This window comes from Atheta coriaria, unplaced genomic scaffold, assembly GCF_025399875.1.
Source record: "Atheta coriaria isolate IRGN ID8LTWV9N9 unplaced genomic scaffold, Caltech_Dcor_3.1 hic_scaffold_15_pilon, whole genome shotgun sequence".
In the NCBI taxonomy this organism is placed as follows: domain Eukaryota; kingdom Metazoa; phylum Arthropoda; class Insecta; order Coleoptera; family Staphylinidae; genus Dalotia; species Dalotia coriaria.
Window position 1 is genome coordinate 39,133 of NW_027045457.1, and position 18,231 is coordinate 57,363.

Genomic DNA, 18,231 nt, shown 5'->3' on the forward strand with positions numbered 1-18,231 from the left:
CTTTCAACCTTTTTAAAAATAATATTACTGTCACAATCGATAACATAAAAATAAATCGCAAAATCTGTTGGTAAGCGCATAACTCAACAACGCCTAGACCAATTTGGTCAATTCTTTTTTTTTTAAATGTTTGTTAAAGTTCAAGGATGGTTTTGACGGCGAGAAAAATTCAAATATTTGACGGGAAAACCCTAAAGACAGCCCTTTTCTATAGGATAAAAGTTGGCAATGAGATTCAATCATTCAATCCAGAGATTGTCCGCTGAAGTGCATTGTTAGCAATTCTTTATATAATTAATTTCTTTAAAAGAAAATTGCAAATCTTAGAGAGTAAAAAAAATTACATTTTTATTAAATACTACTGGGACAAAGTCGTGAGCAAAAGCTAGTGTAATCATAAAAATTGAATCAATTTAAGTTATTGTCTTTACAAGCTGAATTTAGTTTTCTAATGTACATCTTACGAACTTTTTATCAGCAACAATAACGTAGAGGAATAAAACAAATCCTTGCATAGCAGTGGTTATGGAAAATCCAAACAAAAGAAAGGTACACTTAAAAATAAATGCTAACAACCCTAACCACCAGCTAATGCCCAACGTAAAGAACAACTGCCCGAAAAGACGAAGTTTCAATAGAAATATTGAGTCATTATTTTGTGTTGACGTTTTCTCTTTGCTTTGTCTCTTACAATGCAATTCATAAATAATACGAAAGTAGATTATGATATTGATGACCATTGCAAAGCATGCTGGAGCCAGTACTGAGCTAATCAAGGTGTATCCACTAGGATAACATAAACTCATTGATTCTAAATTATCTTCCCCGTAAGTGTTCTTGTTCACACCTAAAGTTATAGTAACGATAGCCGCCGGCAGACCCGACGTGAGTACCATGATCCATTTGATGTGAATCATTCTGGGGTTGTACACTTTGACGAACATCTGGTACTGACGGTGTGCCAACGCGACCATCCAGCAGAATTGGGAAAGCACCACAAAGTGAAGACAAGCTCCCAAGACAGTACAACCTATTGACGTGGTACTAATGTCACCATAATTGGTGCTGACAAAAGTAACATAGTTTGCATCAGCAGCATGAGGCAAAAGTTCAAAGTCCGCAGTTGAGTTATACCCCATGAGGGAAAGCAAATGGCGGTAATGAATATTATAACTATTCCAAGGGAAGAAATACTGCCTACTATCATTGTCATCATTGACAAAATACGTTCACTTAGCGGACTTAGTACATCGTTTTGCATCATCAAAAGTTGACCAAAATGGGTGGTATGGTTGAATGTGCAGATTTTGTATTTGTCTGTTGAGAAACTTGACCAAGTGCTAGACGAATCTGTTTTCCAAGAGCCTTTAATTAGTTGTCCATAATACCAGAAGGCGCATTCAGTTTTTCGTAACCTGAAGGTGTAGTTGGAAATATCAAGAGAATCTCTACATCTGATTGCAGGTAGTAATATTCAGGGACAAGAATGCTGAATACTTGATTGTAGACATGGTAACCATCGAGGGCACTGTTATGTTTTCATTGAACAGTGTTGTTGAATGAAACAGAGTAATCGATCTAATGTTACTGGTTGAATTATTGGTGCTGTTGGTGTCAATGTCACTTTCAAATAAGTCTGCTTTGGAAGAGTAGTTTAAATAAGCCATAACTTGCCATTCACCCATATTAATAAAATCTTCAATTGTTTGATCCTTCAATAATATTGTTTCATTTGTAGATGATATTCCAACCCCTCTATATTCAGATTCCTCGGACATTAAAACACTCATAAGGTTTTCATGTTCCAAGATGACTTCACTTTCTTCTAAATAAACTGATGTCAATGCCTCATCTAGCATGTCTAGGATCCTGTCAGATACATTTAATTGAGTTTGTGCTTGATGAAAAACGGCTGGATCTATATCCATCAGAATATTGATTGACTCCATTAAATCTTCTTTGGGCACTAACTCACCAATGTTTTCTAATATGTTAATAGTTTTGTTTAAATCTCCGCTTTGAAAAGGGTATTCTTTATCTTGTAAAATTTCTATTAGACTTGTAAAAATTTCTTCTGGAGGACCCTCGGATGTTTCCAAGTCACCCAATTCTGTAGTATGGTTGCTCTCGAAGGTGTGGCAATCAGGAACGGCAGAAAATCGAGCACCGTGACTGTGATCCTCTATGCATGTTACTTTAATAGCGTATCCTTGTTCGTCGTAACAGGTTGTTCTTGATACTTGGTTAACTGATACTTGTGCAAAATGCAACTCATGTCCCTTTTGCACTACCATGAATTCTTCACAGTACTCTAGATGGTATGTCCTTGGATTCAAGTGTTCCACACCTGCACTTTTCATTCTTGCTTTTAGTATTTGATAATAATCCTCATCACCTTTCTCTATTTCCGCTTGATATGTCTGGTCGAATGAAATAACACCATTGGTGATAATTAAATTTAAGCGGGTAATAGGCGAAAACAAAAACTATCTCCATCTCCATCATTTGTGCTTTCCAAATCTGTGGTGCATTCATCCAAAACAGTGTTGCACGTGATTTCTACGATAAAATACACTTTGGAACCAAAAACAGTAACTTTGTTGCTTCTAATAATGTTTGAAGTATTTGCTATGTCATGTACGGAACACTGCCACACTCCAACATAAGGTGGATTCTTAACCTCACTTAAGCGATTTCTCACAGTTTCCATATTTAAATGTGAATAGCATTGAATTTCACCCTTTGATTCCTGACGTAAATATGCCCTTTCGGGGTTTTGAATGTGTACTTTAAGTTCAGTATCGTATGATAAAGTTAGTATCGGTTCTTCAAATTTCCAGTGCGTTTCACACATTTGGCATTTACCAGGTTCTTCTGAAAGGATCCAACCATCAGACCAAGTAATAAATTTGTGATTTGGTTTCCTCAAGACCTGGCTGCCTGTCCACATGGTGTTTTTACCGGTTGTTGAGTTGCTGTCCATATTAAAACATCATCGTCATTTATTTCAACAGGCACTCCACAATTTGCTACCCTTTCAGGAATTACTGCCGGAGTCTGACATACCGAGGGACAAATGCAAGTTATACCATCCAAACCCACATCCCATGATGTTCGGCAGAACTCGTTTTCATGTTTCTCTCTGCAGAAATCAGGTTCATAAATTGGACTCGGAAAATCTATGGAGTTGAACATTATAACATCGTAGAGACATACGTGATACCTAGGTGTTGTACAATCAGCGCTGTATTGTCCGTTGTACATAGACAAACATTTGTGATCTTGGACGTCTTCTGTGCTAGTTACGAGTGGAGCAAGTTCTACTACACTAATTAAAGGATCTACGTATTTTCGATATGGAGTGTATATAAAGTCGCCTACTCCACCATTCACGTCATTGCGTCTCCATGGCAGCCATATTGGGCGAAGATTACTTAAATATTCATAAACAGATTGATCATCTCTTATGTACAACTGATTATAAGGGCATTCTCGTTGATCAAATGCCTGTGCACTATCCGGAAATACAAAACAAAAGTCACTCAGGACTTCTGATGTAGAAGGATAGCATACTTTATAATTCGATTGCCATGCTTCACACTCTGGTGGTGGATCTATAAATTCATTTGTTTTCAAATTACTGCCACCCTTCTTTGGCCGGGCGTACACCACCCGTCTAATGAATTGCTTGAAGCTTGGAAACTGTTGACGACATTAAATACGCGTCCGCTCAAGGGTGTGAGGCGTGTGTGAAGTTGGCAAATGCGTTTTCCTTGCACGCGCTGCAGGCCGGATGCAGATAACAAGCTTCAAAGGGAATTAATACAATCGAACGCGAGATTATTTATTGTGAGAGCTTTTTTTTTTATTTACGCACACTAAATACAAATCAACCTCTTTGGATTATAAGTTTTGTGCTTACAGCCATAGAGCCCAACTTGCCTTGCATCGGCTGTTATCAGCCCCAAAATTGATTCAACCTATACCTCCATAACATTTATTTCTTAAATTTAATATGTATTGATTGTATTATCATTTGTATGCAGTAGAACTTAATTAACTATAGCGATGATTAACTCTGTGTTGTTGGTTTTAACTGCGCTTTAAAGCTTTGGACTTTCCAATTGTTTGATTAACTAATCATAATGAACATTTAGAAACAGATGTGAAAACGTAGATTTATACGCTTTCGGCGGTTGGGAGGATCTCTGTTTCATCACGTGCGCTATAAACACATATTTTAATCACACTAATCGTAGAAACTACCTGCTACCAGGGGTGTATATTTTAGACGAACGCGTTTGCTAACGACGCCAGCAAGGATGCTTTGGATAAATCAAAACTTTTAGTTTTGCAAACACCAAAATGCATAACACTAAAATAATTTACTAATTGTTCTATAAAGCTAAATTGAAGTCAAAAATATTTCAGCCACTTTTACGTAAGAGAAAGAAAAATGCAAATAAAGTCACACATTAATATCTTCTATAAAATAAAAATAAATTGCAAAATCTGTTGGTAAGCGCATAACGCAACAACGCCAAGACCAATTTGGTCAATTTTTTTCTAAATGTTTGTTAAAGTCCAAGGATGGTTATTAAGGCAAGAAAAAATTGATTAATTGCCGGGAAAACTCTAAAGACAGTCCTTTCTTTAGGATAAAAGTTGGCATTGAGATTCAATCATAGTTATAGTTAAATAGTTGAAACCTAGATGGCTCACTGAAGTGCATTAGGATTAGCAATTCTTTATATAATTAATTTCTTTAAAATAAAATGTCTAAAACAAGAGAGTGAAAACGAATTACATTTTTATTAAGCAGTACCGGGACGAAGTCGCGGGCAAAAGCTAGTATATAATATTAATTTAAATTTTAATTAAAAGTAATTAAAAACAAACTATTACTAATACAATTCTTATATTCTAACATAATTGCCACATGTGATAAGCTTTGCAGATAAACTCTAATTGTTCATTGTTATTAAATTGCAAATCTCACCTGAATGTACCCTTGCACGATTGAGGTTATGTTGCTATCTGCGTCGTGATGTGCTACGCATATAATCGCGTGATACATTCCCGACCGCGGTCATAATCCGGGACCTGGGATAGGTATAACAATTATTTCGGCCAATTGAATTTGATAGTTTCATGCGCGAGAGCGCGATCATACTAATCTGCCGCGGCAATATTGGTCTTGGCGATTAAACCGGCACGAGAGCCGATGACCCTAACCTAAAACCGCATCTGGTTCAAATCTAATAATGTACAATCTAGGTGCTACCAACACTTTCGAAAATAAATGAAATAATCATTCAATTTCAATGAGGACATCATCTTCAGCAATTCGATCACCAATGGAAAAATTGATTTTTTTAATTCTTCCAGCTGTAGAAGCGTTCATGGAGTTCTGCATCTTCATTGCTTCTAAAATATAAATAAATGTTATATTAAAATGTTAAATTAATATTAAATATATAGATTCTAACCTATAACGCATAGAACTTCACCGTCATGAACAACTTGTCCTTCTTTACATAAAATGTTCTTCATTAATCCAGGCATTGGAGCTCTGACTTCTTTTGAAATAGAATGAGTTGATTTTGTGGTTACGTATTGCATTAAATCATGAGCTACCTTCGGTAGTATCTTAAGGTCATATGGAGCTCCTTTAAATCTAAAATGAAACAAATAACATCAACATAGCCTGAAATTTAATGAATTTGACATTATCTTACATAATTCCAACTCCGTCTGGTTTCTTGTAAGCAAATTGCATCACAATTTCTGTAGGATTATTAATAATTAATCCTTGTGAAGATATATTATACCCAAACCAATCATTATCATCAATTTTTAGTTCAAGACTAAATTCTTCCGTGTTTTTGATTTTTTCAATGTTTCTAATTAACACATGATATTGATTTCTATTTTGGTCATTCCCACCAGGCAATTCAATCACTACCTCAACAGATTCACTATCTGTTCTCATTGGTCCTAGATGAAATCTTCTCCTAACCTCTTCTTTGGCAAACATTGCAACACCATTAGCAATTAAAGCTTGTTTCTCTTCCAAAGTCAAATTATACCTTGTGAATTTTCTCCCGTCTTGACCATAGGTCCGATTAAGGTACTCGGTGTTAATTTCACCACTCTGAAAGTCTTCCCTTGTGAGGACATCCCTTAAGAGAGGAATATTATGCGTTACTCCTCTGAGAATGTACGAATCCAACGCGTTGATTGTTTTTTGTATTGTACTCTTTCTATCCACGTCATGGGAAATTACTTTTGCTATAAGCGGATCGTAGTAAATGCTGATAAGATCTCCTTCCAGCACACCACTGTCACATCGCACATTCGTTGGTTCTACATATTTGTAAATTCTTCCTGTTGAAGGAGTGCCAAAATTTTTAAAAGGATCTTCTGCATAGATTCTTGTTTCGATAGCCCATCCTTTGAAGGAGATATCATTTTGAGAGACTGGTAGTGGTTGACCTTGAGCTACCAATAACATTGCTTCCACAAGGTCAATACCAGTAATGCATTCAGTCAGTGGGTGTTCAACTTGTAGACGCGTATTCATCTCAAGAAAATAAAAGTTTTTCTCGGAATCAACTAAAACTCCACGGTACCTGCAGAGTGATAGTTGATTTTTACATAACGCCACTGCTTGCGAACCCATAAGTGATCTGGTAGATTCATCTAGGAAGCTACTGGGAGCTTCTTCTATAATCTTCTGGTGTCTTCTTTGAATGCTACATTCTCTTTCACCCAAATGTATGGCATTGCCAAGTTGGTCACCTAAGACTTGAATTTCAATATGGCGGGGATTGGTTATGTGTTTTCTAGTAAAATACGGTTATCCCCAAAAGCAATTTGAGCTTCGGCTGCAGCTAACTCATAACCCTCACTTGCTTCTTTTCGTTATGAGCTATCCTCATGCCTCTACCGCCACCCCTGCTGATGCTTTGATCATTATAGGATAACCTATAATTTGAGCTATTTCTAAACAATGGTTGACATTTTGAATAATTCCATCAAATCCAGGAATGGTTCTGATACCAGCCGCCATTGCTACTTGTTTGGATTTTAATTTATCGCCCATTTTTGCTATGGAATCTGAAGATGGTCCAACAAAAATTAAATTGTTTTGGTTCTAAAATAATTTTATATTGATAAAATATTTAGTTGATTTTTATGGTGTTACTTACTAATAATTCAACAAATTTATAATTTTCTGCTAAAAATCCGTATCCTGGATGTATTGCGTTAGCTCCTGTCATTTTTGCAGCTTCAATAATACTTTGTATGTTCATATAGCTGTCTGAAGGTTTAGGACCACCTATATGGATAGATTCGTCCGCCATTTTGACATGTTTCTACTTTTTAGGTTAAAATTAATTTCTGTTGTGTTTGTTACCATTAGTTAATAGTCTTACCGAATTTGAATCTATGTCGGAAAACACAGCCACTGTTCGTATGCCCATTGCGCGAGCCGTGTTTATTATTCGACACGCGATTTCACCGCGATTAGCAATCAGCAGCTTATCGAAGCGCGGTTTGATTTTCGCGTTTATTGCACGTTTTGCAGCGTAACTGCCGCGAAGAGAAGGTGGCGTGTTGGTGTGGTTGCCTATAGTGTGATAGTTTACGCGCCATAACCTCCATTGTTTATGGGTCGTTAACTGGATGTTTTTAACAGCCAATTGTTATAAAAGTATTAAAATTATATTTTATTTTTGTACTTACGGTTTTTAGTAGCATTCTGAATGGTTTTGTTTCAATATTCTACGTTTAGTACATGTTGAGACGGATGATTTGTGGGTGCAACTAAAGAAATTAATTCGTTTTGCAGTGAAATATCGCACTTGTAGAGCAATTAAATAAAGAGGTCAATGACGAGTTATCAATTTTATTATGTTCTCACACTTTGCTTACAAATCACAAACTATTTCTATGTGCCTACAGTCTGCGGTTGATTTCATAGAGATTTTGATTTTTAACGTGTAAGCCCTCCTCGGAGATTAAATTTAACTTCCCTAAAATCTATTTTTACTTGTTTTTATTCTGAGAATTTAAAAATGAAAATATAAAAAATATTGTGTACTAGCTTTTGCCTGCAACTTCGTTTCGGTTGTGTTTAATAAAAATATAATTCGTTTTACTCTCTTGTTTTAGACATAGTATGGGTCAATTCTATCAATAAAATTCGCAATTTTTTAAAAGAAATTAATTGTATTAAGAATTGCTAATAATGCACTTAATCGCCCCATCTCGGAATCAACTATTTAACTATAACTAGGGTTTTTAGGGTTTTCCTGCAATTATTCAAATTTTTCTCGCCGTAAAACCATCCTTGGACTTAAACAAACACTTTAAAAAAGAATTGGCCAAATTGGTCTTAGCGTTGTTGAGTTATGCGCTTACCAACAAATTTTGTGATTCATTTTAATATTATAGATAAAAATTTTAGTAGTTTATAAATCAGTATATACCCATCTATTATGTACATTTAGAAGTAAGTAAAATAATCTGTTATTTTGATTTTGATGTGAATCCACATTTTCTATATATGCATACCGAATTAATCCCTTCATTGTATAAATATTGTGAGAATGTAAACACTGCCACGTGTCATGCGCCAAAATAATTCATATTGAAATGATGAAAATGGATGTGAAAGGCAAAAGGGATTTTCAACATTTAGAAATTTGCATTGTTGCTCTTTCCGGATGATTCCGCGCTCATGGGGTGGTTTACCCCGGCGGCGAACATGCGACTGCGCCTCGTGTGTGCAACATGCAACATGCGTCATTAGAAGCTACCGACATTGTGATGTCTTGTTCGTTCGTTGCTTCGTTCCCATGCAAACAAACAACCGTAAACGAGGCGAATTTAATATTAGGGGTGGTCATTTGTAAATAACGCATTTCACGTCCTGTCAGGATAATAACCAGATTTATTTGGCTGCAGAGTTGTAATGCTAATTAATGTTTTTGATTTTTAAGTGTGAGTATTGTGTGTGTATGATGAGAAGCGGCCATCTTGAGTATTTATAAATTAGATTGATTAAATTAGAAGCTCTTGTTAGGCATTAGCTTCTATCTTGTATCTTGTAATGTTTGGGTTTGAGTATGCGGTGACGCGTGCATGAAATACAATAATGGCGAATTGGGGTGAGTTGTAGTAAACTGGTGGAGAGCGAGGGGCGCGGCGTGTGTTGACCGTGGGTGCATTTTGCGAATGCATCCCGGATTAATTCCATAATTGCAGCGCGACGTGTGTGGCGTCGCATGTTTGGATTGCATTATGTCCGATGGTCTTTGAAATTATTTACTTAACTTATAGTCGGACAAATTGCAATCATAATTTTACTTTCTATTAACATTAATTATATTTTCACTTAAAGATATTGTTATTAACGCATAAAATGTTAAAAAGCAATTTAATTATTTCTTCAAATGTGTGTTTTACAAATTTTGATAGTCTAGCTTCGTTTCTCCGCCTAATAGTATTAATATTTAAAAGAAAAACATGACATAAAGCGTGTTAAATAAGATTTTAAAGTTGGTATAAAGATTCAATCATAGTTGAAGCTAAATAATTGAATCCTAGATGGCGCTGACGTGTTTTATTAATATGCAACTTTACCATACTGAAATATATAACAAATTTATTTTGCAAAAACAACAATCTTTGCCATTTTAATTTGCAGAAATGTGTTTTAACAGAGAAAATATAATTTAAAAAAACAACCTATACAAATTTGTGATGTACCTTTGTTTGCCTACTTCTTGGGTTACTACAAAATATGTATCACTATTCTCTTGACCTGTAAAATTCAAATTTCCATTTGCAATCATTGAAAATTTCATTGATTGTTTTTTTCCTCTTGTTGTCCGGATGCGTTGCAATTTCCAGCACTTCAATTCATTCCGTGACGTTGAAAAAATCCGATTATGGATTTAAAAAGCAATCTGCAAATGGACTGCAAAATGCACGAATAAATGATAAACTCCCCACTCCCGCGAAGCGCGCAATCATCGGACGTGCAGGACAATTGCGCGGACTTTTCGGTTTGGCCTCAATAAAATATGACGCAAGGAAACGCGGCGAGCGGGCTGCGCACAAAGCGCATTGCATCCCTGATGGAAAATAATACGCTTTTATGCAGTGGTGTAAATGATAAATAGTTGAAAAGTTCTTTTGAATACATATTCGCAGTATGCGGACGGGAATAAAATGGAAAATATGCCCAACTATAATCCGCTTGTCCTAAAACTCCCGGCTGGATTCATTATGATCATTAAAATCAGTTAAACGGATTGGGGAGGCGGAGCGCCGCGTTTTCATTAAATTTATAATTACGCCTAAATATTATGATGTGCACGTGGACTTATTTTAATAATCACTTGATTTATGTGCGTCATGTTATATTCGATTTATATTCCTAATGAGATTTGAAATTTTGTAACTGGCTTTGCTTGTGCGCTTAAACTAATCCTTCCGTTTAACTGTTTACAACATCATTAATGTCGGAATTATGCTTTATTTTGTTTATTTACTTAGCTTCACATAAATGTTTAATCACATGCATACAATTGTTTGTAAAAAGAACAGTATCCGCCATTTTATGTACCAGAAATATGTTTTAATGCCATAAAATCATAAATCAAAATCATAAAATCAAAGAAAATCAATATAAACTAAAAACTGCTTAAAACATTAATTTCTGATATGTAACTTTGGTTGCCTACTTCATATAACAGCGCAAAATGGTTTTATATTTTAAAACATAACATATTATCGAAAATAATATTTTGAGGCCATTTTAATTACCAGAAACGTGTTTTAATGTGTTTTGCATACTTTCATAAACCAAAAAAGGTTAAAATAAGGATTTCTGTGATGTATTGGTTGCCTAGTTACACATTAGCATAAAGTTACCACCAATGTTTTCTAGCACCATATTTTATTTAATATTGAAAATACCAGAAACCAATGTATTATAACCAAAAAATTAAAAATAAATATTTTTTGTTTGTTTCGTGTTTTATTCGAATCCAATCTTAGTAAATAATGATATTGATTGTATTTGTTTATCAGAAGACATGTTTATTGATATCGTTTTCGGCTTATAATCTTATCGTCTAATTCTATCTGGTTTCCTTTTGTGTCGCGCGTTCTCGCATTCCGCCATTGTTTCGACTCCCGATCTATGACATTAATTAGCCCACCAATCAGATGGATATCGACGTCCGCTCTTGCATTCTCATGTTCTCCACCTCTTATTGACCCAGTTGAATCAACCTCTACATTTGCAACCATTTAGTCAACATGACTTGTATATTTCTATCAAGCGATAAAATAATCTGAAAATACACTTGGTGACTTTCCTATATTTTCCTATATTTGTTTGAATGTGTGTGTGTTTGCAATTAATTTTGCACTTTGCCCTGATAAATGGTTTTGTCATACCACGACGTCCTTCATTCCCATCCCTGCGCAGTGACTACCCAATGACTTACTAACACATATAAATAGGAAGCAAGTATTTGTTGTTGGTAGTTGGCCACTGGAAAGGTATAGATGAGCATTGAAGGTTGAACGAGCGCGGATTGAGAACTGTGGGTTTTGGAACCCGCATGGCGGAGATGGAGGACAGTTAGTTTACCCTTTGCCGACCGCACGTTCCTCAGTCGGGCTCTAACGTAACAGTCGGTCTTCATTAACATGAATAATTGTGGACGGCCAAAGTTTGAGAGGGTTGCAATTTTAACTACATAGTATAAACTTACTAAAACTTAGCGCAAACTAAAAGTGATTGAAATAACTGTTTCTGTTTTGTAAGTTTGGTTGCCTACTTTGAACAATATTACAAAATGGTTTTCTATTGATTAGTTTCAAGTTGTATGAGTGAATTTGTCCTAGTGACTTTCACAACTTGTATTTTTATGTGTCATAACGCTGACTCGGCTTTCCGGCTTGTTAATTTAATCAAGTGGATGAACTTTGCGATTTTCATGCATAGTTCTGTGTGTACATTGTTGAGCGAAAGTTTCGCATGCCATTTACTTGCGCGGATGGTAAACTCGAAATTGTAATACTCTTAAGAGTTTTATGTCACATAAATATTATTTGAAGAATGCTTCCAACAATGTTGCAAAATATATATTATGAAAAGGCATTTTCGGACACTTTATTGTGAAACTAAATATAAATGTCTTCGTTAAATCAATTATTACTAAAATTAATTTAGCTTTTTAACAACATTAAATAAAACTTGAAATAAAATTTATTTACCACTAGCTTTTGCTCGCGACTTCATCCTGGTAGTGTTTAATAAAAATGTAATTTGTTTCTCTCTTGTTCTAGACATAGTATGTGTCAATTCTATCAATAAGATTCGCAATTTTATTTTAAACAAATTAATTATATAAATAATTGCTAATAATGCACTTCAGCGCGCCATCTCGGATTCAACTATTTAACTATAACTATGATAAAATCTCATTGCCAACTTTTATCCCATAGAAAAGGGCTGTTTTAGGGTTTACCCGGCAATTATTCAAATTTTTTTCGCCGTAAAAACCATCATTGGACTTTTACGAATATTTTACAAAAAGAATTGGTCAAATTGGTCTAGGCGTTGTTGAGTTAAACACTTACCCAGAGATTTTGCGATTCATTTTTATATTATAGATTCTAAGAGTGAAAAAAATATTTTACTTATGGTCTGCATCGTCCGTGTTTAAAAGGACACTTTCGATGTCTTAAAACCGTGGAAAAACTGGCACTTTAAAGGTGAAAGTAGAAAAATCAATTTTTCTTGTCTCATTTAATTTTTCGTGAAAATTTTCAATTCTTTATCAATTATTTTTAATTATTTTGAGCCAAGATAAATCTAACAGATAAAAGATTACAAATACCTGAACAGTTCTTCAGTAATAAATAATTTTCAACCCTACACATTTTATTTCATATAAAGAGATATAAATAATAATAGCACTTCATAATTTATGGCAATTTTTATACGATAAATTTTTGTTATTTTTTAGCTTTCATCGAAATTACATCCCGCGTAGACCTGTAAACAATCATAAATTAAACGCTTCACAAGTCCTATATCATTTTATGCAGTTCACGCGCAAAAGTTATTATGTTACAAGTTTTCCAGAGGGTGTTAATGCATAGTTACTAAAATTATATTTAGCAACGAAAAAAAAAAAAAAACATGCGTGTGCTGGTTTGTGAAAAGTGGAGTGGACGCATGAACGCTTGTTTGAGTTATTACTTTGTCGAGCCAGCGCGCCGCTCGCGCAAATTGCGAATCGGCTAAGGGTAAAAAGCTTTTAAAACTCAACTTGCCGCCACCTTTCTGGAAGCGTGCGCGCGCGCGCCTCGGTTGAACAAACAAATAAATCCGAAAGTTCAATTTTTGAACGATGCGCGTTCCCCGCGATGTGTGTGGGTGGAAAACTTCACTCTAACGAAAAATGTATAAAAGTTGCTTTTATAAATTTTTACTCGTAAACATCAAACTCATGCAGAAAAGAATAATATTTTTATGATCAAACCCAGAAAAAAAAAGTTCACCCTGTATAAGTAGGAAGTAACTTTCATAAATATGAAGAAGGAAATCAAGAGTAGGAGGCGGCGGAAAGTCGAAGGCGAAGATGAGGAAACGGCTTCATATATTCTTCATATATTTATCGGCGGCGGCGTTTGCGGAAACTTTGCACTTTTCTGAAACATCGACGTTCGCTCGATGAACATCTTTCTTTTCCGTCGTTTGCGGCCCTGGCGGGGGGTTGGCAACGCAGACGTCAAGTGGTAATAAGTCAAAAGTTTGCCGTTTATTATCATAAAATATCGAGCAAAGGCGCAAAAACTCACAAATAGTGTCCGACCAAACCTCCAACATCCACCATTTCTATAACATAACCGAAGAATATTTTATTTAAGTCGGACACTAAGAAATAAAAAAACGGAAAACGGGAAGTAGTAATAAAATATGCATGCGGAAGAGATATATTAGAAAGCGCGTTAACAAAAACAAAGCGAAAAGGAATAAAAAATGAAATATTTGACAATCTATAACACAAACATAAATAAGCAAACAAAGAAAATATTTTGAGATATTGAAATATCTTGAAATAAAACAAAACAAAATGGACATGCATCCAATGTCCAAACCTTCCAACTGTTATATATATATATTTTTGTTTTGTTTTTCAACCCTTGTTAGGATAAAAACATTTTCCAAATTGAATTTCAATCGCCGCCGGCCGAAATGGATAAAATGGACGCACTATGAATACGAATGCATCTTTAAGTAAAAAATCAATAAAAAAATATTTCCACCTCTATTAGAAACATTAGACACACTGTATAGTTACATGTAGCAATAACAATTTCAAATTAAAAGCTGGTTTAATTTAGATGTCAATATAATAATCGAGGGTGTCACATCATACGACAATAGATTTCATTCACTACTAGGGGTTGTCAGTCATGCTGCAACGAAGGACGTCGTTTCACATCGTCATCGAAACGGGAATTAATTAGATTTAATTGGATGTCCGAACGTCATGTCACAACTAAAAGTTAGTCTGGGTTGAAGGAGTGAGGATGATGAATGTATAGGGGTGGTATTCACCGCCGACTGCGGCGATAAATAATTTCGGACTCCTGTGTAGGCGTGAAAACCAATAAAGTACAAGTAGGTGGCTGGTGACTCACTCATAGTCACTGGCAAGACTGTGGTGAAATGTGGTAGACCGGGGGTGGCACTTGCAGTGTTTCCAAGAGCGTCAAATTCTAACAGCACTAGAGTAGGTAATAAGTTGTATACAGTTTGTTTAGTTTTAGTGTTTTAAATGTTTACCAATTTTACCGCCAATTTTTTAATATTTTGATAATTATTCTGCTATTTGAAGCAAATACGAATTCAACAAATTTTAGATGATCAAAATCTGTTCAGCCATTCTTGAGTTATAAAGGTTGTAACTAACTATTTCTTTTTAACGTTTTCTTTGGGCACATTGTATCTAAACTGATATTGCTAGTAATAGCCTGTCCACTCTTAACCCTCTTGAAGTGCATTGTGCATGTTGGTTGGGTTTAATAAGTTCACTTTGGGGGATGGCCAAGATCAAATGAACTTTCCCAGTGTGGTTGAGGGTAGTTTTCCATCTTGATTATAATTATGAGTTTTAAGAATTTTTTGTTTCTAGCACTTTGAAATTATTTCAGGGGTGTTTTCTACTGTAGTGTAAAACCTGTAATTAGTAATTTATGTGTGAACGACGTCACGCAGCTAGTAAACCTTGAAAATGTAGAAACAGCCCCTCTTTGTCTTAAACCCTTAAACCTTAGGAAATTTAACATGCACGGTGGTCGCTCATTGTTTCCGGAACTGCCATTGCACATCGCTCCTCGAGTGATATACGACGTTGAGGTCCGACAGTCTAGCAACCCTCAAAACCACCCCTTCAAGAAGGGTCTAAGCAATAGGTACGAAGGACCGTAATGCATTTTGCAACATGCAGGTGTCGAGTGCGTGGCGATTTCGCACGGCAATTGTCAAAATCCTCCGACGAGAAACAAAAAAACAACCGGGTTTATTTTTGTTTTGTTCTGATGTTTATTTTTCCGGTTCGGTTTTGTTTCCTGATGAGATGTTAAAATAGATGTGAGGATGGATGTGTATGTGCATTATCTTGATGGAAGAGCGCACACGTCGCGGCTTTATCCTTTCACGTGGCGTTACCTGCCTAATGAAATGATCTCCGTAGGCTTTCCGCGCGTTTCCGGGTCAGTGCGCTTCGACGGGCGTCGATCCACCTTCCTGCGGCCTTTCGCTTTTCCACGGGGATTCACAAATTTCACTCAACTGGGTCTATCCGGAAATGCGGGAATTAACTACATCAGCAAAAATTGTGATATGCAACACACAAAGCACATTTTTACGGTTTGCTGTTGTGCGGTTGTAAGGAAAAGTTTTCAAAAGGATGGTTAGCCTTTTGTCCTCCATTGCATTGTGAAGGTGTGTGTCATTTGTAGGTAAAACATGCGAGATGAATGCAATATTTTAAACATTCAGCATTTCGAATACAAAGCGCAAGCATCGTTTACGTGGTGAGTCCTGTCGCAAGTCCTGCGTCCTGCAATTACCGCAAACGTGCACAAAGGACGAATGCACTCGACGATAACGCATCAACACACATATATAAACACGTTGAATTAATTTTTACATGCCATGTTAAGAACGACTAAATATTATTTTATACAATGTGTTCGAAATACTTTTCTGTATACACTTGGTATTCTTTTGGGGAATGTCAGGTGCAAGGGTAGCCTCGTAATTTTTTAAACATACTTCAAAGCATCATACTCGTTATTCTCTGGCTTGTGAAATTTTTGTACTTTTCTAGCCGTTAGACGCTTTTGTGTCCTGGCGAGCTACAAGTTGTCCTGCATTTAAATTTTGCTTCCGCGACAAATAAAGCAAAAATCACGCGCGCCTGCAAAAGGCACGAAAAACAGGATAACGCCGGAACAAAGCGAACGCGCCGGGAATTTTTATCCTGTTTATCCTGGACGTCCAGGATAACGCCGCAAAGCAAATTGTTAAACATTAAACATTGTACATAAAAATTATGTTAAAATAAAATTAAAGTTTATTTTTATCTGTTTCTATAAAAAGTCAACTTTTTGTTTTATTTCTTGGCTAAAATTATTATGTATAATATTAAAACGAAAGAATAAAACAATCAACTATTTCAATAGATTTTATTTATTACTAAACACAAGGCATGAACTTGCTTTTAGAGGATTTGCAAATGAATGACAGCATATTTTCTTTCTTTGCTACTGTGTATGTTTGGTTGCCTATATTAGGTTATTATACTCAACACAATAATTATTATATTATTCAAGCTAAAGACAAATTCATCAAAGATATAAAAAACTGATTTAGCCATCAATTTGCATGTAACTGAAAGAATAGTGTGTGTGCAATAAGAAAAAAGGTTTTTGTTTATAAATTTAATGTTTTCGTGTTTATATATATCTAAATGTCCATTCGTAAAGTTATCGTAGTGTCGTTGGTCCTTTTTTTAGTTTTATCGTTTTGAAATCCTCCGATCTTTGCTATCCGCGTTCAATGTTACCTGTCTAGTGTCCTGCTGTCAATTCCCTCGAAGGAAGAAGAAATTTGCAGTGTCGGAAAAGAGTTGGCCGGATTTGGCAGGACTCGGAAGGACTACACAAGATTGGCGCGATACTCCGATAAACATTATGCAGACGATTCCTTCGGGTCACATCATAAAACTTGCGCCGTTACACATACGCTGCGAGCGTTATCCTTGACTGGGAACAAAAAGCACGTAAAAAAGGACAAGCACACACCAAGTGGAAGACAATCGAAAGACGATATAAGGCGATTTGGCATAAAAGGGATCAAGGAGTTGTCGTTTTAGTATTTTTAGCATTTTTACTCGGACTAAGTTTATACATACAGTGTGTTTAGATTAATTTTACTTCTTGTTTCTTTCCTGGCGCAATTTTTTTGTTTATGCAGTGTTTTTGTTTCCGATTTATGTATTTTTTGTTATCTAGTGTTATTCTTTATTTTCCTTATCCGTGTATCGCATATTGTATCGTCCTTAAAAAGGATTTGCCCACGTCCGAAAAACGCGCGCCACTCGAACTCTCGATTGGGTTCATTTTTTGCCCGGAAAACGAAGGATATCGGCGGATTCACGACGTAATAAGGACTTTTATGCGTTTCTTATGAGTCCCTGCAAGGACAATAAAAAATGGCACCTTTACAACGCATAAAAATTCCAGCAAAGATTTACACGAGAAAAACGCGTCATAAAAATATAAAAAAAGACATTTTTTATAATAAAAATAAACTGCATGTTCCAATTTTTATTTTTAAATTTTTATTTTGATGTGTTATCGCTTGAGAAATGGAAGTTTTTAAACTAAGGACATACTTAATCGGCCTAATAAGATAATGATTGCATTAGCAAATAAAACGTAATTGTTTTGCACCCCGTCGCGAATAAAGAAAAATGTAAATTTCGCGTGACCATTTAATCACCGCAAACACTGACACACACCAACATCAGCAATGTGTTGACAGACTCGTTTTTCTTTACTTGGGGTTGTTTTTTTCACTCTTATTCTATTGTTCCCATTCTCAGTTGTATTTAAATTTTA

At 35.5% G+C, this 18,231-nt stretch overlaps 1 protein-coding gene across 1 annotated transcript; it reads right to left on the reverse strand.

Annotated features, from left to right (window-relative positions):
- Window positions 1-4,793: 4,793 nt before the first annotated feature.
- Window positions 4,794-7,928, reverse strand: LOC135802100 (biotin carboxylase 1-like). Its single transcript, XM_065315626.1, is given in 12 exon segments — window positions 4,794-5,235; window positions 5,289-5,427; window positions 5,490-5,677; window positions 5,739-6,618; window positions 6,621-6,655; window positions 6,657-6,840; window positions 6,843-6,920; window positions 6,923-6,958; window positions 6,961-7,156; window positions 7,212-7,379; window positions 7,440-7,685; window positions 7,750-7,928. Coding segments are annotated over 11 exon segments (2,142 nt in total). The 5' UTR covers window positions 7,765-7,928; the 3' UTR covers window positions 4,794-5,235; window positions 5,289-5,311.
- Between the last annotated feature and the right edge of the window lie 10,303 nt (window positions 7,929-18,231).